This window comes from Empidonax traillii, unplaced genomic scaffold (assembly GCF_003031625.1).
Source record: "Empidonax traillii isolate 1590-97213 ecotype Southwest subspecies unplaced genomic scaffold, ASM303162v1 scaffold1876:size139808, whole genome shotgun sequence".
Lineage (NCBI taxonomy): Eukaryota > Metazoa > Chordata > Aves > Passeriformes > Tyrannidae > Empidonax > Empidonax traillii.
The window spans coordinates 77,714-105,523 of NW_020957069.1; the positions used below are offsets into that span (position 1 = coordinate 77,714).

Sequence of the window (27,810 nt, forward strand, 5' to 3'; positions counted from 1 at the left end):
CTGGAGACAGCCCAGTGCTGCCAGACACGGCTGGGGACACGGTGTGAGTGCCACCTTCCCCCAGAGATGTCTCTCTGAACTTCAATAGCTGCTAGAAGACCGCGGGGTGAGGGTGAGCTGTGAGCCCAGCCTGGACAATATGAGCCCAGCCCGGGTACCACAAGCCCAGCCTGGGTGCCATAAGCCTAGCCTGGATGCTGTAAGCCCAGCCTGGATACTGTAAGCCCAGCCTGGGTGCCATAAACCCAGCCTGGATGCTGTAAGCCCAGCCTGGATACTGTAAGCCCAGCCTGGGTGCCACCAGCCCGTGCTTGCCCCGGCTCTCGCCCCCCTCCTCAGCAGCTCTTCGTGGCTGTATCCCTGCCGTGCCCCTGTTCGTCGTCACGTTATCCACGATCCCCCGCAGCCCCCAGTCCCACTGGCGCTCCCGGAGCCGGCCGGGTGGGGTGGTGATGAGCAAGCTCCCGGGAAACCCCTCGGATTGGGGCAGGGGATGGCCCCGGGGCAGGCAGGAGCATCCCACACCCCACCCCGAGTGGGGCTAGTGCCAGCCCCTCCAGCAGCCCCGGGCACTTGTGCTGGGGCGGGGGGGCAGATAAAGCATCTCTTCAGTAAAGCATCTCTTCAGTAGAAAAGGAAATAAGGCAGAAGAAGGACAGAGCAGAGTGCAGGGGGTGCCCTGTGCCGGGCTGGGGCCACCCCTAGTCCGACCCGGTGGCTGTGGCCAGCCCCCCCCACGGCAGCGGGGACCCCCGGCAAGGCAGTAAGGTCTCGGTGTTCCCATCCCCTCCCTCTCCCGCGGCGCTGCTCTCCATCCCCGGCAGGGGTCCTATTCCCCCCTTTCCCCAACCCCAAGCGTCCCCGGGGCCAGTCCACAGCAGGGGGGGGCCGGGCTAGAACTCAGTCTGCACCCCCTCACCGCTCTCTGTGGTGCCCGTGGGCTGCGGGGGGCCTGGAGGGGTCACATCCTCGCCCGTCTCCTGGTCGCTGGGCTGGTGACACGCTGTCCCGGCGCCAGGTGATGATGCTGGTGTGCCGTGGGGCACCTCTGCTGGGACATCGGCCCGGGCTTTGGGGGATGCTGGTGCAGCGTGGTGCAGGCTGGGCTCCGGTGGGACGTTGACTCCAGGTGATGCCGGCACGGATGACCTTGGTGTGGCCTGTGGCACCTCAGCCCCTGAGGGGACATCGGCTCCGGGCACAGGGGATGACAGCAAGGATGATCTTGGCGTGGCCTGTGGCACAACAGCCCCTGATGGGACATCAGCCCTGGGCACAGGAGATGCTGGTGCAGGACGCTGTTCCCCAGCCCCTGATGGGACATCAGCTCCAGGGACAGGAGATGCTGGTGCAGGGACAGGAGATGCTGGTTCCCCAGCCCCTGATGGGATATCAGCTCTGGACACAGGAGGTGCTGGTGCAGGACGTTGTTCCCCAGCCCCTGATGGGATCTGAGCTCCAGGGACAGGAGATGTTGGTGCAGGACGTTGTTCCCCAGCCCCTGGTGGGACATCAGCTCCAGGGGCAGGTGATGCTGGTGCAGGACGTCGCCCCCCAGCCCCTGGTGTGCCCTCAGCTCCGGGCACAGGCGGTGCTGGTGCAACACGTCTCATCCCAGCCCCAGACGGGGCCTCGGCTCCAGGCGATGCCGGTGAGGGGCGATGCATCCCGTCCCCTTCCCTGGCAGGACGTCGGGGGGTGACATCCCCTGGCACAGGCCCTGCCACCCCCTCCTCGCTGGCACCGCTCTCTCTGCCGTTCGTCAGCTGCTCCTCCTCCTCCTCCTCCCGCCCAGCGCCGTCCCCGAGGCTCTCCTGCGCCAGCGCCTCCCGGATCTCCTTCACCCCATCCGGGGAGCCGGGGGGCGCTCCGGGATCCTCCCCCCGGGGCTGTGGGGAGCAGGGCTGCAGCAGCGCCTCGCTGCCCATCTCGTAGGGCAGGGCCCCCTCGTCGTCCTGGATCACCGACACCACCTGCTTGGCCCTGCGGCGCCGATCGCCCTGCCCGGCCGGCTCGGGCTCGGGCTGCCCCGGGTACTCCTCGCCCCAGTCGATGGGGATGCCCTCGCCCAGCAGGTGCAGGTTGGGGTCGCTGTTGTGCATGACCATGCTGTCCCGGTACAGGTTGTGCTTCCTCTGCACCGCCGCCTCCTTCACGGCTGTGGGGGGATGGAGCAGAGCGGGGTCAGGGGGGCTGCGGGTGCCGGCCAGGACGGGGCACCTCTGCCAGACCTCCCCGTGGGGACGGGGCGTGGGGTCTGCAGCTGGGCAAGGGGGTTCAGGGTCCCACCCACCGCTCAAACTGTGGGAAAGCTGCTGCTGGGGGAGCCCCAGCACCCTGCATGGGGTCACCCCCTCCTCATACAGCCCCCAGCACCCTGCACGGGGTCACCCCCTCCTCATACAGCCCCCAGCAGGGAGTCACCATCTCCTCACACAGGTGCCACGGGAGCCTTACCTTGCATGATGTCTTTCATGACCGACTGCAGCACCACCTCCTCGTAGGTGTTCTCCACCAGGATGAAGCTGGCAAAGTCCTCAAAGATCAGCTCCTGAAACTTGGCCAGTTCCTGCCGGGAGAGCGGGTGGCTCAGCCCCGGTGGGAGAGACGCTCCAGCCCCTCGGCAGGGGGAGGTGGTGCCTCCCCACAGCCCAGGTTTTCCCCTCTTACCCCCTTGCAGGTGGGTGCCAGCTTCTTCAGCAGGAAGGGGATGGTGATCTGCAGCAGGGCCTCCCTGAAGAACTTCTTCCTCACGGTGCTGCTGTCGTAGTCAAATTTCTGCAGGGCAGGTGAGAGGGTGCCCCAGGTCACAGAGGGCTGACAGCCCCCTGACCTCGGGGACAAACCCCTGAGGTTTTCCCCCCTACCCCATTTATAGAGGTGTGAACAGACTCCTCTGCCCTCACAACCCTCTTTCCAGCTGCTTCCCAGGGTGCCTGAGCCTGGGGAGAAGCCATCTCCTCCATCACTGGCTGAAGGAAGGTCTGAGGGCCAGTCTGAACCCTGGGTGGCTTTTACAGTGACAGGGACCTGGGTCCTCCAGATGATTTCCCACTCACCTGCCCCAGCAAACCCATGAAAACCTCAATATAGAGAAGTATTTCCCCAGAAGACTTCTGTTGAAGCAGATAGCATCACTCCAGGCATCTTCCCTGGCCTTGGAACAAGGCCACCAAGGGCCACCAAAGGCCTCACCTTGAGCACCCTTTCGAGGATGCGCTGGATGGACTTGCACAGGTCGTCCTTGCCCTGCAGCTTCCCCAGCTCCTGGTGCAGCAGCGTCTCGAAGGTGTGCACGGCATCATCCATTTGCTGGGAGCAGAGGAAAGGGGTCAGCATGGGAGGGGCACCCAGAGGGACCAAGCACAGGGGTGGGCAGGGGTCTCTGGGGGCAGTGACACACCAGAATGAGCCTTATCACAGAATCCCACACTGGTTTGGGTTGGAAGGGACCTTAAAGAGACCTTGTACCACGCTCTGCCATGGGCAGGGACACCTTCCACTAGCCCAGGTTGCTCCAAGCCCCATCCAACCTGGCCTTGGACACTTGCAGGGATCCAGGGGCAGCCACAGCTTCTCTGGGCAACCTGTGCCAGGGCCTGCCCACCCTTCCAGGGAAGAATTTATTTTTAACATCCAACAGGCAAATATCCTTCCCTCTGGCAAGGTCCCTGACAGCCCAGCGTGGCATCCACAGCCTGAGATAGGACAGATATCCCAGCCAAACCCCGGGATTCCAGCCCTCTATGCCCAGCCCAGGGGGATATGGGATGACCCCAGTGCCCATCCCACCTGTCTCATGTGGATCTGGGCCCTCTGCTTGAAGACAGACGTGCTGGAGACATCGAATCGCTGCTGGAGACCCTCCAGTTTCAGCTGGTCCATCTTCTCGTAGCACGACTGCATCTTCACAGGGTGGAAGGCCAGGTGGGACAGCTTCTCCATGTACTGGGGACAAAGCCAGGCTCAGCAGGGTGGGACAGCCTCTCCATGTACTCATGGGAAAAAATTCCCACGTGTTTTCCCAGCCTGGGGTCCCCCAGCGCTGCCCACACTGGGGAGAGCAGCAGGAGTGGCCCTGCCAACCCCTAAGGCCAGCGAGGAGCACTGCCAGGTCTCACCTCTGGCAGCTTCTCCAGGCCACCCTCGTTGACGACGTTCATGTTCATGTCCGTCACCTCCTTGAAGAACACCTCCCTCACCTCGGCAAAGCCCTGGCTCGTGGGGGTCATCAGGGCCTCCAGGATGGAGGAGATGTAGGGCTGGACGTGGTTCCTGACACAGACCTCTGCTTTGGGCAGCACGAAGGCTGGAGAGAGCAGGGGGAAGTGTGGTGAGGCTCCTCTCTGCCCTCCCAGCTCCTCACACCAGGCCCTAAACCCGCCCCAGGGACAAGGACCCAGAGGGCTCCCACTTGCAGGACAACCCTTCTTGCAGAGGGCCCCTGCTCTGTGCTGAACCCATTCCTACCACGCTTGAAGGGGTGGCTTCCCACCTTGTCCCCACCTCCTGGGACAATGCCACTGAAGGACATGCACCCCAAAACTATGGCTGGTGGCATCTCCCCCAGGGTTCCAAGGGCTGCACCCCGGGAACGGCCACACCTCGGTGGAACGGGGGAGATGCCACCCCCAGGAGTTGGCCCTGGACGCATCCACACACATCCCTGAGGGGCTGCACCTCGGATCTTGCTGGCCAGGTGCTCCTTGGAGGTGATGATCTGGTCCATGTCGGTGCGGATGGTGCTCTCCAGCTGGGGCCGCTCCTGCTCGCACCGCGCCATGGCAGCCTCGTACTGGGCGTGGGTCTGCTCGTAGACCATCCTGTACACGGCATCTGAGATCTGGGGGGAACGGGGGACAGCCAGGCTGCTCACCTGCCTGCCCCCAACACCTCCAGCTGCCTCCCCCAGCCATCCCCTGCAGGAGCTGCTGAGCCTCCCCCCCTGCCCTGCCAGGACCCTTCCTCACAGCCTGGCAGCAGATTGCCACCCAGGGACCCCCCAGCTGGGTGAGATGAAGCTCCTGCAGTGCAGAAGATGCTTCAAAGTGGTGCTGGAGGGGCACAGAGTTGAGCCTCTAGCAGTCAACCTTCCCCAGGCGGGTCTGGGGAGGCTGTAAAAAAAATCCAGGGATGCTGCAGATCTGGGGATGCTGAAGGTCTGGGAGGGCTGCAGGGCCCCCAGGGCATGATGGTGGTCTGGGGATGCTCCATGTTCCAGGGATGCTGCAGTTCTGGGGATGCTGGTGGTCCAGGGATACTGGTGGTCCCCATTTGAAAGCTGTGCCCTGCCAGCTCAGCCTGCCTGGGCTCTCAGGATGCCAACCCCATGTGCAGGACGGAGCCACTCGCTGAAGTCTCCCACTCACTTTGCAGCCAAACGCCGGGATTTGGGGGCTGGCAGGAAGCAGAGCCATCCCCTTCTCCCTCCCTTGGCCTTCCCAGCTTCGCAGCTAAGACCACAGCTACTGAGAGAGCAGTGTTTGTGTGTTTTTAGGCTGCCCCAGTGGCCCATTACCAGCCTGGTGGTAATTATGTACGGGGTTTTAAGGTTTTACCAGGCAGTTTTGAAGAGCCCTCAGTGTTTCGCAAGGGTTTGGGCTGCATTTAGCCTGGGCTGCTCTAAAAATGGCTCGCTAAAAATAGCCAGGACAGGCTTTGCTCCGGGGCTGGGCTTCCTCCTGTTTGCTTCCCTGGCCCCGGGGATGAGGCAGAGCAGGCAGGGCTGGGCAGGGCTGGGCAGGGGCACGGCTTTAAAAAGCCACTGCGGAGAAAGGACGGATTCTTCGGAGGGGGCCGGGAGAGGGGGCAGGAAAGCTGGTGGCAGGGAGGGAAGGAAGGAAGCGCTGCAGCCCCCAAAGATGGGACTGCAGGCAGGAGGAGGGACAGCAGTGGTGACACCCTCCCCCGGCAATCTCAGCCCCCACACCTGGATCCAGGTCCGCTGGCGCTCCGGAGCCTTCCCCTTCAGCCGCGGGCCGATGGCGCTCCTGAGCTCGGGGAGCAGCTCCTCCATCACCAGGTTGCTCAGGACCTGTAAGGCAGGAGGTTTGGGGGGCCCTGCTCGGGTCCCACACCATCCCACCCCACACCTACAGCCCGGGGTGGGGCACAGGCGCTCACCTGGGTCTCGTTCCCGCACAGCATGTCCCAGGTGCCGTACTGCTCCTTGGACTGGCGGTACATCCGCACGGCGTCCGTGAAGGCTGGAGCCTCCACCTTGGAGTCCTCAGAGATCCCTGGGGAGGGCATGGAGGGGGAAGACTGAGCAGCCCGGCACTGCCAGGGGGTCTGCAGCACCCCAACCCACCTTAGCCGGGGCGGGGGGGGGATGTCCCTCCTGTCCCCCACACCCCCGGACCTGTGCATGACTACGGGGTCCTATCCCAAGACACTGTCTCTGGCTGGGTGAGGGGAAGCAGTGGCTGGGAGTCTCCTGTTCCATCCGGATTAACCCCTCCATAGCCAGACCGAGGGCAAGGAGGCACCCAGGAGCAGGGGCTTGGCAGGATGGCAGCTCAGTGACCTGGGGACAGCACCACAGGACAGGGCAGCTGGAGGGAGTGGAGGAAAGGGGGAGCCCTGGAGGGAGCAGAGCAGCTCAGGAGGAAGAGGAAAGTGGTCAAGAGGCATCAGGAATGAGTCAGGGCCCCGTCCCCAGGCAGCTGGGCTGACCCTGACATGAGTCAGTGCAGCACAGCTCACGGGGTCACCAGCACGAGGGGGCTCAGACGTCACCAGCACCCGTCAGGAGGGGGGGCAGGGTGCTGGGAGCCCATGTGGAGGAGGAGGAGGAGGAGATGGGGACAGTGGGCAGGCAGCACAGCCCAAGAGCTGTCCCACATGTTCCACACACCTCCCTGCCTTGTCCCAGCCTCCCCAGGCTGTGGAGGTGCCTCGCAGCCAGAGGAACACCCCTGGGATGAACCCCCAAGCACCCATGCCCAGACCCCTGGCAGGAGGGAAGCAGGATGGATCTGAGCCCTGTCAGGGTGACCTGTCCCCAGCAGAGGCTCTGGGAGAGCAGTGATGACAGCTGAGGGTCACAGCACATCCCTGGACCACCCAGGACACCCAGGGGTGACTTTTCCCTTCCCAGGAGGGACAGCCCAGGGCAGTGAGTGGATCATTCCCACCGCACACAGACTTTTCTAAGATGATTACAATTAACTCCCAGCCTAAGCAGCTTTTCCTAAGGGGCAGCTTAATATTCAGAGTGGGGGAAAACACTGAGAAAGTCAAATCTATCCCCTCTCAGTGCTCGGGGGGAGCCACAGCCAGGCTGAGCTTCCAGGGGTCAGTGCTCCTCCATCCATGGATCCCAGCAGCTCAGCAGCACTTCCCAGGTGGAACAGCCTTGGGATCAAATTCTTCCCTGTGAGGGTGGGCAGGCCCTGGCACAGGTTGCCCAGAGAAGCTGTGGCTGCCCCATCCCTGGAAGTGTCCAAGGCCAGGTTGGAGCAATCTGGGCTGGTGGAAGGTGTCCCTGCCCACGGCAGGGGGTGGAATGAGATGATCTTTAAGGTCCCTTCCCACCCAAACCATCCTAAACAAGGGGAAAGAGCACTCAGGGGAGGCACTGCCTCAGCCCCATGTGACACTAAACAGGGCAAGGGACACTTCTGGAGCAGCCAAGGGCTCCAGGGACACGAGGCTGGGCACTGTCTGTGTGAGGGACAGCATTGCACATCCCCAGTCCTTCCAGCAGAGCTGCTGTTACAGAAATACAGCCTGAAAAGGGGAGGTGAAAATTCCCACAAGACTCACAACCGGAGGCAGAAACAGAGCCTCTAATTTAGGGATAAAAAAATGAAAGTGTCTCAACAACAACAAAAGAGCTTTCATGGAATATGAAACAGTATCCCAGAGCTCTCAGGAGTGGTGAGGGGCAGGAAGAACAATCTCACAGAGAAATCTGGGCTGTAGGAATGCACAAGTTCCCCAGCACTGAGCCCTCCCTGCCCACTGCCCACCCCGGGAAGGCTTTTCCATCACATGGTGAGGAGAAGGAGAGGGAGGAGAGGATTTATTGGCACAACCCTGGCAGGCAGCAGGAGTGGTGGAGGGGCTCACACCTTCCCTGTCTCTCACAGCACCACCTCGGGGTGCTGAGGGGAGTTAAAGATCATAAATTGGGGGTTTGTCAGTAGGAGATTAATTCCTCTTTTACCCAGAGCTCACAGTGCCCTGGTGTTGTGGGTCCTGGGGTGCTGAGCTGCATCCAGAAATGCTGCTCAGGCACAGTCTCAAGAGGGATGAGGGGTCACTACACTCAGCCCCCAAAAAGGAGCCAGGCCCTGGGTGGGCTGAGGGGGAACACTCAGACAAACAAGCCTGGACACCCCCAGTACAAGAAAAAAAAGCAAAATAGCAGATTTCAGGAGATTTAATCTAACATGGGAGGATGGAAACTCCCACTGAAAGCCAGGTACTGGATCCCACCCCTTTACTCTGCTCCCTAAACAGCAGCTCTGGCAAAATTCTGGCTACACAGAGCAACCAGGACTGCAAGAAGCACTTAAAAAATAGGCAGCATTACTCTTTACCCACTAAAAGACCCGATTTTGAGCAGGTTTCAGCTCTGGCACCGCCTTCCCCAGGAAACTTCTCCCCATCCCAGGCATGGCCAGGATCTGGGGCTCAGCCCAGGAGCTCCCAGGCCACAGCCGAGCAGGAAAATCGTGTTTTCCTGCCAGAGTATCGCTGACGTGGGAGGCAGGACCTGCCTCCTCCCCTCTGCCCACAGCCCTGGCTGCCCTCGGTGGGGTTTGGGATTTGGGGTTTGATGACTGTAATTACCAAGTATTTTCCACCTCAGGGTGGGAAAGAGGCATGAGGGCAGCTCTTGAGTCAGGCTCTGCGCTGGCTCTGCAAGTGCTTCCCACCCTGTGCAGGTATCCCTGTGGGCAGGGGGATGGAGCTGGGCACAGGGATGCTCCAGCAGATGGATGTTCCTGCTCTGCCCACGCTCCAAGGGGCAGACGTGGATAAGGGGCTCAATCACAGAATCGTGGAATGGTTTGGGTGGGAAGGAACATTAAAGATCATCTTGTTCCAACCCCCTGCCACGGGCAGGGACACCTCCCACCAGCCCAGGTTGCTCCAAGCCCCCTCCAGCCTGGCTGTGGACACTCCCAGGGCTGGGGCAGCCACAGCTTCTCTGGGCAACCTCACCTGTCTCCCAGGGAAGAATTCCTTCCCAATATCCCATCTAACCCTGCCCTGTGGCAGTGGGAAGCAAATCCCCTCATCCTTTCCCCCCAGTCCTTTCCAGCTCCCCTGGAGCTCCTTCAGTCACTGCAAGGTGCGTTTTCTCTTCCAGCAGCTCCCACCCAACTCCTCCTCTTGACCTCCAAACCATCCCCTTTGACCCCAAACCCAACCCAACCACCCAGAGCATGGGGACCCCTGGACCCCCCTCCCCCGTGTGCCCCCAGCCCCGCTCACCGTTGTTGCAGTGCCGGACGCAGTCCTGGAACACCGCGCGCCACTTGTCCTGCTCCTTGCCCGTCATGACACAGAAATAGTAGTGCCTGGCATAGGGGTGCCAGAGGATGAGGGGGAAATCCGTAGGGCACTTCAGGATGGGCGAGTGCCCCGATTTGGGGGTCACACCTGCAGAGAGGGGAGGACGCTCTGAGGAGGACACGGGGCGGGAGAGGGACACGAGAACCCCTCGGCTCCTTCCCAGTGCTGGGAGTTGTGCCTTGCTCTCCCAAAAGGGACAGAAGGAGTGAAAATTGAGAAATGAAATTAAAATTCATTGAAATCTCTGGGTTTTTCATGGAGCCACAGATGTGTTATCCTTCTTTCCCTGGTGGCTGTGGCAGGACCTGAGCAGCAGAGTCCTCACTTCCCACCAGGGGGAATGGGGCTGTTCTCCTGTCCTGCAGCCCCACATCCCAAAATTACTCCTTCCCAAAGGTCCCCAAGGATGCTCCATCCTAAACCCACCCCTTCCTGAAGGTCTTCAAGGATGCTACACCCCAAACCCACCTTTTCCAGAAGGCCCTCAGGGATTCTGCACCCTAAAACAAACCCTTCCAGAGGGTTCCCAGAAATGCTGCATCCAAAAACCACTCCTTCTTGACGGTCTTCAAGGATGGTACACCCCAAAACCACCCTTTCCTGAAGATTGTCTCTTCAAGGATGCTACACCCCCAAACCACCCCTTTCTGAAGGTGTTGCTACGCCCCAAAACAACCCTGTCCAAAAGCTCCCCCAGGGATGCTCACACCCCAAACCCACCCTTTTTTGAGGGTCCTCAGGCGTCATGCACTCCAAACCCACCCCTTCCCACAGGTCCCCCAAGGGCTGCCCAGCAGCAGCAGGGGGTGCAGGGGGCTCACCAGGCAGGCTGCTGTTCACCAGCTCCAGGTACTGGTCCACGGAGGTGAGGACTTTGTAGCCGGCGCTGTTGACCAGCACACGGGGTGGCAGCTCCCGCTCGTAGGCCTGGGCAGGAGAAGATGGGCAGGGATGATGGGGAGCATCCCTGGCCACACCACCACCACCACCACAACCACCACCACAGGGTGTCCCCCTTGGAGCTGTCCCCGCTGGAGATGGTTGAAAGGGGGGTGTTCTCCTCACCAGTTTGTTCTCGTAGAGGACCAGGCCGTAGTTGTGTGGCACCACGCAGAAGCGGTTCCTCCACTTCTTGTTGTCCTCGATGTACTGGAAGATGTTGCCTGAGTAGATGACATGGTCCTCCAGGGGGACCTGGGGGGAGCAGACAGAGAGGTGGGAGGCAGCTCTGGCTCGGGGAGCTCAGCCAGGTCTGTTTGTGGTGGCTGGGTGGGTGTTGCTGCACTAGGGCTGTGCTGAGGGTCTCCTGAGTTCACCGCTGCATTATCTCCTGCAGCACTGAAAATTTTAGTGCCTGAACAGGTTTGCCTGGGTGGCACCTTTGAGGGGCACCCCACGCACAGTCCCAGAAAACCCCAGAGAAGCTGCTCATGTAACCACTGGAGACACACGTGGTGGCTTTCACCACGCTCTGGTGGCAGCCCTGCCCCTCAATCTCCATCCTGGGAGACACACCGAGCTCAGCTGAGCAACCTGAGCTCTTCTGGCTGAGCAGCAGGTTGGAGAAGAGCCCTCCAGCAGCAATTCCCAGCCCCAGCTCCTGCAATTTCCATGGCTTGGGGCAGTGGGGACCATCTGTGGCACTGCTGGCAAGTGGGCATCAGCATGAAGGTCCTGCCAGAGGCATCTGCAGATGGCAGGAACCAAGCCCTGCTCAGCTGGGTCTCCAGATGGGAAAGAAGAGGAAAACAAGAAGCCACCTCACAGGGCTCAGCATCAGATGGTGCTCAGATGTTCTGGACTTCATGGAGGACCAGCAACAGCTCCTCTAAATGAGAGGAGGTTTAGATGGGATATTGGGAAGGAATTCTTCCCTGTGAGGGTGGGGAGGCCCTGGCACAGGTTTTGCCCAGAGAAGCTGTGGCTGCCCCTGGATCCCTGGGAGTGTCCAAGGCCAGGGTGGATGGTGGAAAGTCCAGTGGAAGGTGTCCCTGCCCTTGGCAGGGGGTGGAACTGGATGAGCTCCAAGGCCCCTTCCAACCCAAACCATTCCACGATTCCACAATATTCTATGACAGGAACAGCCTAAGGACATCCCACACCCCCCCTCTCCCCTCCCACAGCAGCCCCTCAGTGTCTCCAGCCCTTTTTGGCCCACAGGCCGCAGCGTTTACGCCATCCCAAACACAGCCTGGCTGGGGGAGCCAAGAATCTGTCCCAGGAATTTTTATGATCCCAGGAACATAAACAAGAGCCAAGAGCTCTCGTGAGGGCTCGAGTGTGTGGCCTCCCCTGCCGTGGCCACCCACCATCCACCACGGTGGCCATCAGGAGGGACCATGACACTGAACCAGCACCCTCCTGGAGGAACTTTTCCCACTCTTCTCCCTGCTGCCCATCTCCTGGTTCCCAGAAACCTCACTCACTGCCTTCCCCAAGCCCTGCACTCCCCCTGAACACATACCCACCTCACTGCTCCTTAGGGCTTTCCAAAGCCCTTGGAAGAGGGAAAAGGAGCCCAGATTAAGCCCTGCATGGCTGAGGGATGGCAGGAGCCATGAGAATCTGAGCCCCAAGGTCCCAGCAGTAGGATGGGGACAGAAAGGAGGTGCCAGCTCTGGGAGTCCCCATCAGCGTCTCCCCAGGGTGGCTCATCCAAGGAGAATGAGCCCTGCCTGTCATGGGAGCAGGGAATGCCATCTCTGGGGGTGCCATGGGAGCAGAGGGTGTCGGGGTGGTTTTCCTGATGGAATGGGGACACCTGGGTCATTGGAGAGACCAAAAGCAGAGATATTTATTCCATATTCTCATTGCTGTTGTATGTTGCTGGTGTTTCAGGTGACCCCAGCCCTGCTGGCCCCCTCTGCCCAGCAGGGCCACCAGCCCCTGGTCTCACTGCACTGAATCCCCACAGAGATCATAAAAAGAAGGCCAATAAACAACTAACATTTAAAAATCCCGAGTGCCACATCCCAGCTGGACCTGCCTGAGGACAGGCAGGGTGCCACCCTCCATCTTTAGCCATCCACAACTCATCTGAGAGTGCCTGGGGAGCAGAGAGTCCATCTGGAGGGGATGTTCACCTCAAAAAGCCACCCCACAGACTGGTCCATACAGTATCTGGAGCACTGGGACATCCCTGTGGCACTGCTGGGATCCTGGCAGGGGATGGGCAGCAGGCAGGACACTGAGCAAGAGGAATGTCCTATTTATACACCGGTGTTTTCCAAGCCTTGCACGGTGTCCCTGACCTCCTGACCTTGCTGCTGTTCCTCAGACATTCCTGGGCTGCTTGAAGCAAAAAACCTGGGGATGGAGGTACCTCCCAGGGGGCAGGAGCTGAAGGCATCTGCTAAATTCCATGGAAGCCGAGGGACACAGTGCTGAGGACACTGAGTGCCTGGCTCCTCCACAGGAACCTCCCCTCCTTTATTTTTCCTAACAAACCAGCACCCAGGCAGCTCCCAGAGGAGGTGGGGCACACCCAGGTGCCTGGACAAGGTGTCACCTTCACAGGTGGGTCAGCGAGGCAACTGCTGTGAGCCCCAGGGCTCAGGTGTGATCTCACAGAGGTATTTTCTAGATTTCTTAACAAGACCACCCCCTTTAAGCCCCAGGCAAGAGCAGAAGCCTCTCTCCACATGCAATCACATCTCCTCCTGCTTTCAAGGAGCATCCATGGGACGGTGGCTCCAGGGAGGACTCCAAGCCCTGTCTGATGAGCACCCCCTGCCTGTGTGCATCTGCCTTTGGAGGTGGGAGTAAAGGGTAGGATCCCCCTCCCCCCACCCCCCAGGTGCCAGATCCACAAGCTCCATCTCCAAGGGAGACCTTTAGCCAGGCAGGAGACACGTGGCTGCTGGAGATCAGACTTGGAGCCGGCTCTGCTTCCCCCACAGGGTCAGGGACATCTGCCAGGTGCTTCCTACTCCTCCCTGGGAATCTGCCCGGGGTGGAGCATCACTCTCACCCAGAAGCAGGAGGACAACAGCCTGGCCCATCTACTCAGGGCTTCACTGGGCACCAAGGGGTCCCACCAGGGGCACAGACATCTACGGGGCTGCATCCCCAAGACAGCCTTGTCCTCGCTTGCTGCCTGCACTCCTTCCACGGGGTGGGAAAGAAAAACCACCCCACCTGCTGCACAGCACCCCAGGGACGGGCTGCACCAGTGGCACGGGCTACATTCCACCTGGCAGGGTGGGACAGGGAGCAGGGACATGCCTGGGCTTTGGGGAGGACATCAGAGCCCGTCTTACCTTACGGTGCAGCAGCTGAGCCTGCGGGCCCCCGTTGCCCTCGATCTCATAGCGGACGCTGTTGAACAGAGCTACCCCGTACTGCTCCTTGTAGCACCTGCAGAACTCCCCCAGCACCTTCCCTGTCTTCTCTGCAAAGGGAGAGCAGAGACAGGTCAGACAGGGGATGGGTTTGGGGGTGTCTTTGCTGCAAACCCACCTAGGCCCCCTCAGACATCCCCCCCACTCCACCTCCTGTCACCCTCCTGCTGCCAGAGTGTGCTTTGGTGCAGGGAACACAGAGGAACCTGCTGCTTTCTGCCCTGCCCATCCAGCCCAGGGACTGAGTTGGAGTCAGGATGATCTCTTTTTCTGGCCTTTCACATTATTTCATGGATTCCTCTCCCCGGCAGGAAATTCCTGACATTAAGCTGATTCCGGCTTCCCGTGCCTTGTGCAGCTCCCGGCCCTGCTCCGACCACCTTGGCCTGTTGAGATTGGGGCAACCCTCTGTTCCCCATCCCCAAACATCACTCACACCCTCCCTGGCCCTGCTGTGCCTCCAGAAGGGCCATCCCAGGCTGGGATCCAGGCCCTGCAGCTGGTGATGCATTGGAGACACTCAAAGGAGAAAGCACAGCCTGGCCCCACCACGCTCTCCATGGTACCCCCAGGTGAGACAGGGACCCCACCAGGACCCCAAACTTCAGACAAGGATGAGACAAAAGTGCTAGGAGAGCCTGATCTTCCAGGTATTCCCCTGCACCCCAAACTGGAGAAGATCCCCTCGATCCCTTCCACATCAGCCTCCTGCCCCTCAATGCACAGGGTGGGGGGACGTTGCAAATCCACCCCCCAGTAGCAGGGACAGGGCTTTCCCAGCCCCAGGGGGGCAGTCACAGGACCCCCTTGTTCCCCCTGGGACATCAGCCACAGTGGAGGAGTGGGGCTGTCCCCCCAACCTTTGCCAGCACCCATGTACCATGGGCACCCTGAGCCACCCAGCATCCTCCCCACCCCAGCTCCAGACCCCACATGAGGCTCCCACACCAAAACCCCGGCACGAAGCATCCCAGAGCTGCAGAAAACCCTCCCCCAGAGCCGCCTTTGGCACAGGGAGCCTCGACTTCGAATTTCCCTCTCAACTTTGCCCCAGAGCCTGCGAAAAAGGAAGAATTTGAGCCTCCTCCAACTATTTCTGACAGCTCAGGCCCTGCCAGAGCACTGGCAATGGGAGGAAGGATGCTGGCTCTGCATGCCGGTGCCGGAGCCAGCACGATGCTGGGGGCACGAACCCAGACAAAACAGCCCCCCGAGCCGGCTCGGCACAGCTTGGCAGGAGCCAAAATCTCCAGTCGGCGGCAGCCGCCCCAGAGCCGTGCTGGCAGCCAAGGCAGCACAAGGAGCAGCTTGCTGCAGGGTGCTGCAAATCCCTATGGGATGAGCGGCTCCAGAGGAAAACGCTGCCCGAGGATAGCGGCGGGGAGGGAGGGGGGGAAGGGAGATAAACCCGTCCCTGAGGAGACGCCGGCGCTGCCAGCAACGGGAGCAACTGCGGAACAGCATCCCTGTGCCAGGGCTGAAAATCACTTCAAATGGCTTTCAGTTCAACGCAGTTCTTCACAGCAAAGGATGAGAGGGTGGCTGATCCCGCCAGAGGAATTCCTCGGCCCTGATTTTGGCCTTTCCCCCTGGAAAGGCGCGGTCGGGCCGCGCTGGCGTCCCTGCAGCACCTCTGTTGCAATTCCCGGCTCCCAAAGCTGTGTGATTTTGGCCAGGGAGCGGGGCAGCCATGCAGACAGCTGAGATTGAAAAGGACATTTTGAGGTTTAATTTCCTTTCAGTTCATGGGAAAAAACGAGCCCCCGGTCCCCGGGCAGGCGAGACGGCTTAGTCACTCATTCCTCCCTGATTAACGGCGGGGCCAATTAGGAGCTTTGGAGGCAACGGAAAAGCAAAAGTCAATTATTTGCAGAGGTTGAAACAAGACTTGCAGTGAAATATCCGAGGTGAATAAACCTCCCCAGGCTCAGCAAACCGCCTGCAGGATGTGGAATGGGGTGGTGTGGGCTAATCATCTCTGACCACTAGCCCTGGTGGCCACCCCAGGGGAAGCAAGAGGGACACAGACCCGTGTGACAAGGTGACACCAGATTTGGCAAGGTGGTGCTAGCGGTGCTACAGCCAGGTTTTGCTTTAGCAGGGCATAGGGAGCCCACACTGATTGTGCCAGTGGGTGCCCTGACCCCCAAAATCCGTACCACCCTGCGTGGGGCCGATGTGTCCCACATGGGAACCAGCTCAATCACCCACTGGTTCCTTCCTCCCAGCAGTACAGGGATCTATGGGGAGCATCCTCTGGCCATACAGCGAGCACTGGGGGCTATAATAGAGGGCATTTCCCCCTCAAGCTCCACAACCAAAGCCACCCATGAGCCCTGTCCCTCCGTGAGCAGCTTTGTCTGCACGTCCCACCAAGAGCTGGAGGAGTCTGGGGACAGGTGACAGTCCAGGGAGCTGTGTCCCCTGTCCCCTAACCGTCATGGCTATGGAGAGAAGGGGCTTGGCTTGGCTTGGTTGCCTCCCACCCAGCCACCCCCCATCCTGGGTGCAGGCTCAGACCTCCCCAGCAAAGTCCTTTGGCGAGTGGGAGCACACACAGGGACCTCCCAGGGCCGGTTGTCCCCAGCCACCCACTGCCAGCTCTTTCCCAACCCTGGTGTTTGCTCTGGGACCACTCTGCTCCACCACACATCCCCTCCCACTGCCACCACCCCATCCCTGTCACACCCAGCCCTGCAGAGGCACCAGCCCCCGAGCAGCCAGGGTGGCTGGGCTGGCACAGGCCGGGCTGGCACAGGCTCCAGCACATCCCTCTGGCTCCTGGCAAAGGCAGGGAGAAAACAGTGGCTTTGTGGGATGCCAAGGGCACTGAGGCCTGGCTCAGCAGGATCCCCTGTGCCAGCACCTCTGGTCACAGAGCTCCTCTGTCCCTAGCCCCTCCTGCCTGCACAGCATCCCCATGACTAATCTGCACGTGGTGGCTGCAGGCGGAGATAAAGGGGCTCCAGAGCCGGGGAGGGCAGAGGGAGGCAAACCCTGAGGCAGGCTGGATGCAGGGCTGGGCGGGAGGCTGGCAGCAAGGATAGTGTTGAGCCACGCCACACCAGCTCCCAGCCACGCTCCAGCCCCACCGCCAGATCCCCAGGGAGCCCCACACCCTCCTGGCATCACACAAGGGGCACAGCGGGGCAGGCAGCCCTGTAGGACACCCCACACAGGGACAGGGCAGCAGCACAGGTTTGTCCTCGTCCCAGAGGAGTCCCTGAGGCTTGTCTGGGCAAAACCAGCCTAAAGAGGAGGCTGTGCTGCTGCCACCCCCCCAACCGGTCGTGCCACCACTGCTGTCACCGAGCCTGGGGCAGTGCCACAGCCATGGCACAGCCCTGGGGCAGATGGAACGTGCAGCTGAGAGGTCACGGCCCGGCCAGAGCAGCCCTGGCCCAATGTTGGTCCCTCCAAGCTAGGGCAGGAGGTGGATCTCGCCCTCAGGATTCCAGAGGCCACAGCAAACTGGTCCAGCAGTCTGGACTGGCTGTGTCCTGCCCTTGGGAGCATCCCCAGCACCATCAGCAGCTCCACATATAAAAGCACAGGATGCTTTGGGTTGGAAGGGACCTTAAAGCTCATCTTGTTCCAACCCCCTGCCATGGACAGGGACACCTTCCACCAGCCCAGCTTGCTCCAAGCCCTGTCCAAGCTGGTCTTGGACACTTGCAGGGATGGGGCAACCACAGCTTCTCTGGGCAACCTGTGCCAGGGCCTCCCCACCCTCACAGCCAAGAATTCCTTCTGTAGATCTAACCTACATTTTTCCTCTGTCAGTTTGAAGCCATTCCCCCTTGCCCTGTCACTCCAGTTCCTGATGAACAATCCCCCTCTGGCTTCCCTGCAGCCCCTTCAGATGCCGTGAGGTCTCCACACAACCTTCTCTTGTCCAGCATGCACCTCCCTCCGTGCACACACAAGCACACACATGTACCCTGTGAACACACATGAACACACCCACACACGTGTGTTCACACCCAGGACAGGCTGGAGGCCAGCAGCTGACAAATCCCAGCGGGAACACTCATCTCATCCTCCCTCCAGCCCACATCCCCTCTGGCACCCACAGCCCTCACGTGTCCACTGCCCTTTACATCTGCCCGGGGGGTGACGTGCCTTTGGAATCCCAGCCCTCCCCAGAACCCCCTGGGTTGATGTAGAGTCATAGAATCAAGGAATCACAAGATGGTTTGGGTTGCAAGGGACCTTAAAGCTCATCTCATTCCACCCCCCTGCTGTGGGCAGGGACACCTTCCACGAGCTCAGGAGCAGAGTGAAGTGGGAGCAGGAGCTGGGAGCAGGGTGCCCAAGCCCCTGTGGATGCCACAGAGATGCCTCACCCCAGGCAGGGAATTCTCCTTCTGGTCCAGAAAACAATAAGAAAAACAAAAAAGACATTTAAACAGCTCATTGGAGCACAACCCTCAGGCTGGGGGGGCTGTGGCACAGTGGGACAACCCAGTGGCAGGGGACCCGTGGGCAGCATGTGCTGGCCTGGCCAGGCTTGCCAAGGAGAAGGACTTAATCACTAATTTGGCCAGTAAATGATTAGTGAGCAGGGCTGGATTGCTGGGGGCACTGCAGGCTCCCAGAGCCCCAGAACCTGGGACACCGAGAGGGACATCCACCACGGGGCTGGCACTGACAGGGACACCCATGGGCTGGCACACAGTGGCACTGATAAGGGACAGTGGTGGTCCAGGTGGCTCTTCCAGCAAGGGACACCAAGGACAAGGCCACTGCAAGGGAGGCTGATGCCACCAGTTGTCCCAGGTCATCCCTCTGAGCAGGGCTGCTCCAGCCATGCTGCCTGGTCCAAGCACGCTCAGGGCTATGCCCGTTGTCCCTCTGGTGCCCCAAATCCTGGCATTACACAGACAGTGTGCCTGGGTGTTCTCCTGAGGGCACACAGCACGGGTGGGGTGCACAGGATGCCACGGATGGGGTGCTGAGCCAGACCCCAAACCAGCAGCACCCCATGAGCCCCGAGCAGTGCCTGGACATGAGGACCCGTGGACACAGGTCCCACCTGACCCCACTGCAGCACAGGCTCATCCCAGCAGGAGTTTGGGAATGGCAGAGCGACAGCAGATGGCTCTGGGCAGGCTGAGCACCAGCAGCGCAGGGACAGCCATCACAGGGGACAGCGACAGAGACGCCACTGTGGACGGGGCACAAGCACCCAAAGGGTTAAGCCCCAGCCCGCAGTTCAGGGTTTCGGGAATTTGAACGTGAGCTCATTTCCCCCCAAGAAACACAAACTCCTTCTTACGGTCCTGACTCAACCCAGCTGAGCACCCCCCGGGAGGGGGTTTCCAGCACTGGCTCCAGAGGGGATGCCAAGGCTGGGGCGAGTCAGGCACGAGCTCCACACCCGAGGGACACGGTGGCAGGAAAGGGGCTGCAGGAGGGTTTGTTCCTGACGGCAGCAAAACCCAGGGGCTGACCCAGCAGTGCTTTGTATTTCCCCCACCTCACACAGACCAGGAGAGGCTGGAACAGGGGAAAAAAACAAATTGGAGGGGGAGAGCAAAAGCTGGGGACAGTTTCTCCCCGGCACCAAAATGAACCTTTTACACACACACACCCCAAAACCACCCCTAGGCTGCTGTCAGGATTTAGACTGAGCTTGCCTGGGACAAGCCATGAGTGGAGGCTGCTCTGATGGCTGCCCCCGGGCACAGCTCAGCACCAGGGATCCAGCAGCACTCCAAAATCCAGGGGGGAATATTTCCAGCCAGAAATCAGCTCAGACGCGTGGCCTGGGAGGAAAGGGAGCACATCCTGCCTCCCCCGGGCAGCAGCTCCGGAGCGGCCCCTCACCCTCCCTCTGACTCAGCCGTGGTGGGGAAGGGTGGGCAGGACGGGGCTGAGCGGCAGGAAGGGATGAGGCAGCGGAGCCTCGGAGGAGAAACCAGATGGGGCCAGGCCTGAACCGGTTCATCCTCTCTCGCCCTGCCTTTGCCACACACGGCTCTGCCCCCGGATGAGTCAGAAGTGCCCCAAGTGCCAGCTCAGGGCTGGGGCACCCGTCGGGGACATGGCTCTCTGCAAGGTGCACCCTTCACCAGTGCCCTCCGGCATTCCCCCATCCCATGCGTCCCCGCGAGTATCCCAAGGATGCTCCCGGGGGTCCGTGCCCACCGTGGAGCACCCACCCCACCTCCCAGCACCTCGCCCAGGAGCGGTGGTCTCACGACCCCACCGCCCTCCCAGCCGCGACAATCCAGCCTTGCCAAAACAGACCCGCGAGGGTCCGGGGCCAACCGCGGCATCCACGGCACCGAAAACGGAGCAGCGCTGTCAGCAGCAGCTCCTCAGCCTCAGAACGGCCAATAAAAAACCCCGCCGGTGCCCTGGACAGACTCCTTCACCCACGGCTCCTGCTCCCCAGTCCCCCACGAGCCGGACTCAGCCCCCTGCCCCAGACCTCCTCCCGCGGGTCGGGGTCACCTCCAGCCCGGCAGGAGAGGGATTAGAGTCCGGCTACGTGCCGGCGGGTGTTTTCCCGTGGCGTGGATGCCGGTGTCCCGCTGCTTCCTGGGAACAAGGCTGCTGCGGGGCTGCGTGCGAGGAATGTGCATGTGAATAACAAACAGCAACTCGGGGCCTTTGAACGCCTCTAGGAGCGGGTCAGGGCTGGACTGAGCCCAGCGCCAGATGCCTGCCCTGAACCTCCCTGCCCAAACAGCCGCCGAGGGATGGGGAGGAGACCTCCCTACCTGCCTGATCCAGGCGGGACCCCCTCTCCTGTCCCTTCCCCTTGGAGCAGCCTTGCCTTTGGGGGTAATGCTCCAAAGCCTTGGGGAGCAGGCGACAGGGAAAACCCAGCCCAGCTGAGAGTGCCACCTGCCCGGTGGGCACAGGGACCTGTAGAGGTGACTGCACTCACAGGAGTGTCAGGATATGTCCCACGGGCTGGGGGAATCTGTGGGGAGATGAAGCATCCCCGTGGAGCAGCTCGGCTCAAGCTGGACACCCCCAAACCCCCCCCGCCCCCAAAACCCTGTGCTGGAGCAGGCCCCCCATCCTGGCTGCAGCCACATCACCCCACATATCCCTCGTCCCCCGGGGTCCCACCAGCTTGGGGAAGAGTTTCCAACCATTAGGTGCTCACCCCGGAGCGGGTTCTCCCCGCAGCAGGGTGGGACCAGCATCACCCCTCCCCAGATAAGGTCCGGCTCATCCACCAGCACCGGCCGGGCAGCATTGCAATGGCGCAATCCCACCACACCGGGCCAGGGCGTGCACCAGCACCGGCATCCTCCGGGCACCCCGAGAGCTGTGGGAGTAGGGGAGTCCCCACGGCAAAGGGGCCAAAGCAAACCTGGACATCTCCAGGTCTCTCGTGTGCTGGGGGCAGCTGGGGGTGGGTGACTCTTGCTCCAGGATGTCCCAGCAAACGGTTCTGGCTCGGCAGAGGGCAAAAGCCGGTCCCCTCATGTCCCCCTGGGCCCTGCCCCAGGGAGAGGAGCTGAACCTGGCACGCTGTCCCTCTGCCCAGCTGGATGGTGCCAGCGGGAAACCCAATCCAGCCCCACAGGAGGAGAGCAAACAAAGACTTTTATGTACAACCCAAAAAAGGAGCTCATGAAGAGATATTTGAACAAAACAGTCCTGGGCCTGTCCTGGGCTCTGCTGCAGCCCTTGACCCTGGAGAGGGTCCTGTGCCTGGTTCCTCTGTCCCACACACACCCCATCCCTGCTCCCTCCTCCCCATGGAGGGTGATGCTCCAGCTGAGGGTGGCCAAGGGATCAGTGTCTTCCATGGCCAAGGATGTTCAGGAGGCACTGCAGACCCTGGGGAACCATGGACACCCCGGGGAGAGGGGCAAAGAGGCTCCTAGGCAGATGCAAGGCAGGGATGATCCCAAGGCAGGGATGTTCCCAAGGCAAGGGCTCTGTCCTGGTCTCAGGTGATGCCCTGCATGTGTTGGGATGAGAGGAAAGGACTCAGGATGCTCCCCATGGCTCAGCCATCACCACTTTGGGTACCTGGGAGCTGGCAACCCGGCTCTCCTGGATGTCACCCCAACTTTGGGCACATCCCTTCATCCAGGGGCTGAGCAGAGCTGGCAGAGGGAGAGGGGAAGCCAGGACAAGTCTCCTGTGTCCCAGGAGCCACCAGCATAGCAGGAGAGGGGAAAATCCTGCCCTATGTCCCCTGCCAGCTCCAGGGCAGAGCATCCCATCCATCCTGCTGTGTGGGAAAGTACCATCCCAGGATTTCTGCAGTGAAGGGTCTGAGTTCCCCAGAGCAGAGCTGGGAGTCCGGCTGCAGGCAGGGACAGATCCCTGCCAGGGAAGGGCAGGAGGGCACAGGGAAGGGCAGGAGGGCACAGAGGAAGGCACTGTGCTCTACCAGCCAGAGCTGGGACCTGTGTCAAATGTCACTGCCCTTTCACTTTGAAAAAGGGGAAAAGGTGGAGTTTTACTCCTTCCTCCCTCTCCAGTCCAAGAGACCGGGAGGAAGTTCTGCTCTGCCCCTTCCTCCCCTCCTGGACCCAGGCACTGGGCTCTCCATGGAGCCACTGCAGCACATCCAGGCACTGGAGGAGGCTCTAGGGCCAGCCAGGAGCTGGGAAGGGGCACAGCTCCTGTTTAGGGACCTCACCAGCCGAGTTCCAGGAGCTGCAGCCCCAGGGTGAGGTGACACCTCCTACAAACTGAGTGGTGGGATCAGACCTGGGTGCTGCAGGGGCAGACAGGGTGCTCAGCCTTGTCCTGGACAGCTGGTCCTCACCTCTCTTCACACCTCAGCAACTGCCCGTGGATCAGCATCCCTCCAGATGCTCTTCCTGCTGGAAAGCTTGGAGACATGGGGGCCTGTCGGTCCCAGGAGGGTGGGACAGAGCTGGCAAGGGCTGTGCCAAGAGGCACCGAGCCCCCCTGAGCTGAGCCAGCCTCTGCAGCGATTTGAGGGAAGCAGGGAGGCAAAGGCTTGGGAAATCCCAGCCCCTGGCTGTGCTGCCCTCGCTGGGTCCCTGCAGGGGGGTTTAGGAGTGTCTGATACTGCCGTGGGGGTGTCCTGTGTCCTGCTCTGTGGGTGTTTCTCTCTCCCTGGGCTCACCCGGGGGCCCAAAAAGAGCTCTCAGCTGCAGTGCCAGCTCTGCTCCTCCCGCCCCAGGCAGAGCAGGGATACCCTCCGTGCCTGCCCCAGCTTGCCCGGGGCAAGGCCTCCGGATAAACCCTCGCTGGGGGAGGCAGGGAAAGCCCTCCCAGAGGGAAAGGCAGGCTCTGCCCCCGGGGCTGAGCACGGGCAGGGCAGGGAGGGCTCCGATTGCCTGCACACGTGGGGAGGCCACCAGAACAATGTCCCCTTGCCCCGACACGCTGGCTCTGAGAGAGCCCCGTGCCCCGACACGACGGCTGCAGGTAAAGCCCCGGCTTGCCAGAACCGGCCCCTCCCGCTGGCAGGGAGCCCTGACATGCCAGGAGAGTTATTTATTTCACGATGAAAGGAGACACACATTTCGTTACGAGAAACCACTCCAGGTCTCCAGCGCGATCCCTCGGAGCCTCCCTGCACCGCCTCCCCCGGGGGCAGGGCGAGGGTTTCAGCCTCCAGACCCACCCCAGAGCCCAGCGCCGGCAGCCTCCGCCTCCCACGCCGGCTGGAGCTGCGGCCAAGACTGGGAAATGAGTGGCACGCTCAGGGAAGCCACAGCAAACCTCTCCCCGCTGCCAGCAGCCTCCATCCCTGTGGCACACCACAGCCCAGCACCTCTTGGCATTTGCCTGGCACCTCTGGATCTGATCCCACAGCCCATCCCAGCAGCACCTAGGCAGGAGGAGGAGGATGCTCCTGGGTGGGATCAGGGATGTGCAGCCACGACAAGGCTCGATGGAGCGGAAATGCCACAGGTCCAGCCCCAGGGATGAGGCTCAGTGTCACCTCTGCCACTACTGCGTGGGTTGGTGCCCGTGGAAGTCCCACCCCAAAATTAACAGCTGGCTTACTCTGTAATTAACGGGCTGGCGACTCCCCGGAGATGCCAGAACAAGGTGTGAGCTCCCAGGGACCCTCCCTGTGCTGCCACCCACCTCCACATCCCTCTGGCCACGGAGACATCCAGCAGCTCCCGCTGTGTCCCTGGGCTCTCACACCCACCAGGTGCCCAGAACAGAGCAACCCAGCTCCTGCCAGTCCTGCTTCACCTCATCCCCCCCGGAGAAGGGGGCGATGGGATGCCTTAGGAATGGAACTGTTCCAGCTTCATCCAGTTCCACGCTGAGAGCACTGGGAGGAGGGAGCATTGTTTCTTCCCTGGGCAGGAGGGGACACTGTGCAAAAATCCAGGTGACATCTCAGCTTTGCCAGGAGCCCTGGCAGGGCACCCTGTGCATGGCAGGTGATATCCCCAGGTGATGGTGCCCATGCAGAGCCATTCCCAGCTCCAGCCCACAGAGCAGGCTGGAAGAGACTCCCAACCCACATTTGGGAGAAAGAGGAGGACAAGGAGGGCAGCTGAAGAGTGTTGACAAACAAACTGGATTACTCAGGCTGGGAAGGTGTCCAAAGCAGGAAGGCAGAAGGAAACACTGGTCATAGAATGGGAGAACTGGGATGCAGGAGCTGCAGGCAGTTCTGCCAGAACCATCCAGGTGGAGATCACACCCAGCTGCCCCGACAGCCCCAGCACAGTGCAGCATCCCTGATGCCTCCATGCCTGCTTGGAGGGATCCAGTCCCACCAGTGGGGAGGAAAGACCCTGGTCCTGAGCCACCAACACACCAGTGACATGCGTGTGGCTCATGACTCCTGGGAGACATTGGCACCAGCCACCACCACGTGGGCTGGGACAGGGCGTGGGACCTTCCCAGCTTGGATTTGATGGTGGGGCTTTTCCCACCTCCCTCCTGCCTTAAATCCAGCTGCAGTGCTGAGAGCTCCATCCCCAGGAGGCAGAAAGGTCTGGCTCAGGTTCTCCCCAGAAATTCTGGGGGCTCCAACCTCGGGAAGCACCACCAACCCCAGAGAGTACCCTCCAGCAATCAGGGGCCACGGCAGCCTGGGCAGCCCACCCAAACTCCCCAAAGTTGGGAGGACAACTGGGAAAAGTTGCTTGGAGAGGGGTTGGATCGCTCTCTGGGCGCCCACTGGAGCTGCAGCAGTGGAGAACAGGCTGATCTAGGCAGGAAAACCCGGAGTTTTCCCCGCCACGTTGCTTTGCATGCCTGACAGCAAGTCGTGCCTTGCCTGTTGGGTTACGGCCCCTCCCAGCTCCAGGGGCTCCTCACCCAGAGAGCTGAGAGGTGCTCCAGGAGCCCAGTTTGCTCCAGTCTCTCCCAGGGAGGTGTCCCAGTACAGATGCACGTCCCCCTTACTCAGTCCAAACCTTCAGGGCTGCGGTGAGGCACAGGACATGTCCCAGCCCAGTCTCCATCATCCTATTCCACAGCAATCTTTTTTCCATTCAATCTTTTTCCCCTTAAATCTTTTTCCCACTTTTTTTCCAGTCTTCATCCCCCCTGCCCACGGGCTGAAACCCACCCTGAGGTAACAGCTCAGTCCCCACCAGGGTTCAACCATCCAGCCTGGTCTTGCAAACACCCAACTCCTGACCCAGCAGAGTCAGATTCCTGCATAGAAAACCCAGACGGGGCTTTTCCTTGTTATTCTTCAGGATTAGGATCACAGGGCTCGCACAGGGAGCTATCTCTGCACAGAGAACCGGCAAGTTAAAGGGAAATTCGGGATGTGCTTTGGATCCAAACATGCTGCAGCCACGGGCAGCCCCGGCCCGGCGCAGCCTCACGGACAAGCCGCATTTTGAGCTCTAACTAATGCAAGGAGAAAACCCCAGAGCGAGTTCCAAGCTCTCCTTCAAAGCTCAAAAACCTGCTGGCGTCCTGCTGAGCCGCATACCACGTAAGCATTCCTGCCAGGAACGGCGGGGGCTGGCAGGGCCGATGAGCTCCGCGGAGAGAGACACCGGGTCCCACGGCAGCTCTGCCACTCTGCTCCAGCTGCAGCAGCAGCTTTTCCCCCACAGCCCTTGGGGACTCCGGAGCCACTCCCGTGGCTTTATGGCCGACACAGAGCAATGATACGGTGGAGCCACCTCCAAAACACCGGCGCTCCCGAGGCTTTGAGCTCCCGGCAAGACGCACAAGGTCCAGCACGGAGCCACACTCGCTGGTGGCACCCGCCCCAGGTGTGGCTCCGCGGGGTGGGCGGGTGGCTTCACCCACCGCAGATGAGGGGGTTTCCCGGCCCGGGGAGCTGAAAGCAAAGCCGGAGCGTGAAAGGGCTCGGAGGTCGCGTCCTGCCCGCTCGGGAGCCCCGGGGGAGCCAAGCGCCCGCACCGCCAGTGACGCGAGGTGGCTCGGGGGAGCCCAGCACCGCGACAGAGGGGTGACCCCACTTAACAGGGGTCAAGCAAGTCCCCGCGGGTCGCAATTAGCAGCTCTGACTCCCCCCTACGCCCCACCCAAGCCGTTGCTTCGAACAACCCCTGCCTGTGCAGAGCCATAATCCCACGTCCCGCGGTTCCCAGGCGGCTCTGGCCAGACATCCCGTGCCAGGGGCGAGGCGCTGACGCCCCGGGACAGACGGGCTCTCAATAACCACATTGTCACCCTGCCCCGTCCCACGGCCGTGGCGGGGGCACTGCTGTGTCCTGCCTGTGCCAGGAAGGCTGGGGGCAACCAGTCCTGCCCTCCACCCCAGAACCTTTGGCGGGGGGGGGGTTTCCCTAAGGATCTCCCAGCACTGTAAAGGCGGATAAGACTCAGTTGCCCGCCAGCCCCAGTAGCCGTCGTGCTGACAGCAGTGTTCCTGACTGGACTCGGCTTCCAGCATCCCCCGAAGGGTTCCCCTCTTCCCTCCCCGCAGCTCGGGGGGGCTTCGCGCACAGACACGGACCCCCGGAGCGAACACAAACACCCCCGGCACAACCCAGCCTTTCATTCGGGAGCCAGGCGGGCACCTCGGGTACCCCCCTGAACCCCGCGGGCAAAATCGCGCGGAAACTGTAAAAATAAAGAAGTTTTAAGACCGAGAGAGGAGAAGAGCAGGAGGAAGGGGGGGAGGGGTCCCGGGAATATTGTGGGGGGGTGGTCCCAGAGGGATTGAAGGAGGGACGGGGAGAGCGCACTGGGATAAAAGGGGAGCGGGGGGCGCGGCGGGGGCTCACCCGCGATGTGCTGGCGGCGACCCTCGTCCAGGTGCGTGGAGACCACATCTCCCATGGCGAGCGGAGCCGGGCCGGGCCGGGCGGCGGGAGGAGCGGCAGGAGGAGGAGGGAAGAGGGAAGAGGGAGGAGGAGGAGGAGGAGGAGGAAGGCAGCGCCCGGGGCGGCCCGGCAGCGCGGCGCCCCACGGGCCCCCCCCGGCCACTCCCCCCGCACCGCCCCGCGTCCCACCCGCCGCCCCCGGCACCGGCGCTGGGGGGGCGCGGGGGTCCCCCCGCCGGCTAATTAGCCGCTCTAATTGCTCGCTGGGGGATGGGGAGGCTGGAGGAGGGGGATGTGTCCACCCCCGCGAGTCCCCCCCCGCACACCCGCGGGTCCCACGGCGGGCGCTGCCGCCGGGAAAACCGGCTCCGTGTTGGCACCGGGATCCTCCACTCCCGGCATTGCAACACCCGGGCTCTGTGCTACCTGTGCCCACACCCCGGGCCTCCCGCCCTGACCTTGCTCCTGCAGTGCCAAGGTGGAGAGCGGCCGTGGGAGCCGGCGTGGGGCCCCTCTCCCTCCCCAGCCTGTGGGAAAATGGGATGGAAGAACTCAAGTTGACTTAAAACCCTCCCCAGCCACGGATTTAGGACCAAGGGCTGTTTGGCTCCGCTGAGCCGGGATGGGGGGCTGGCATCTCCGCAGGATCACCGGGGTGCTTGGAGGGCACAGAGTGGGATACGAGAACCAGGAGCGTTCCACCGATCCAGCAAAGTCTCCTTTGGACACAACCGAACCAAGGCAGGAAGCAGCCGGGG

General features: G+C 61.5%; 1 protein-coding gene across 4 annotated transcripts; it reads right to left on the reverse strand.

Annotated features, from left to right (window-relative positions):
- FAM129B (family with sequence similarity 129 member B) lies at positions 1-27,120 on the reverse strand. 4 transcript variants are annotated; one of them, XR_003574010.1, is made up of 15 exons: positions 27,014-27,120; positions 13,788-13,918; positions 10,594-10,722; positions 10,350-10,455; positions 9,448-9,615; positions 6,124-6,239; positions 5,930-6,034; positions 4,681-4,843; positions 4,122-4,309; positions 3,793-3,948; positions 3,196-3,312; positions 2,671-2,778; positions 2,458-2,569; positions 246-2,158; positions 1-185 (listed from the first exon to the last, which is right to left on the reverse strand). XR_003574010.1 is itself a non-coding variant. In XM_027908917.1 (15 exons), exons 1-15 carry the CDS (start codon positions 27,066-27,068, stop codon positions 894-896), a joined length of 2,859 nt encoding a protein of 952 aa, XP_027764718.1. In that variant the 5' UTR covers positions 27,069-27,120; the 3' UTR covers positions 1-893. The 4 variants fall into 4 exon arrangements, 3 of the variants coding, with proteins under 3 accessions (XP_027764718.1, XP_027764719.1, XP_027764716.1); XM_027908917.1 differs by having other exon boundaries at positions 1-1,473; positions 1,534-2,158; XM_027908918.1 differs by having other exon boundaries at positions 1-1,268; positions 1,458-2,158.
- Positions 27,121-27,810: the final 690 nt, after the last annotated feature.

What these genes read in the sequence shown, in the direction of transcription:
- FAM129B (XM_027908915.1), bottom strand. Translation starts at nt 27,068, where the DNA reads ATGGGAGATGTGGTCTCCACGCACCTGGACGAGGGTCGCCGCCAGCAC. An exon ending in CCTGGCCAGCAAGATCCGAG is followed by an intron (nt 4,310 to 4,680) that starts GTGCAGCCCCTC and finishes TGCTCTCTCCAG; the next exon opens with CCTTCGTGCTGCCCAAAGCA. An exon ending in TCCTCGAAAGGGTGCTCAAG is followed by an intron (nt 2,779 to 3,195) that starts GTGAGGCCTTTG and finishes CCTGCCCTGCAG; the next exon opens with AAATTTGACTACGACAGCAG.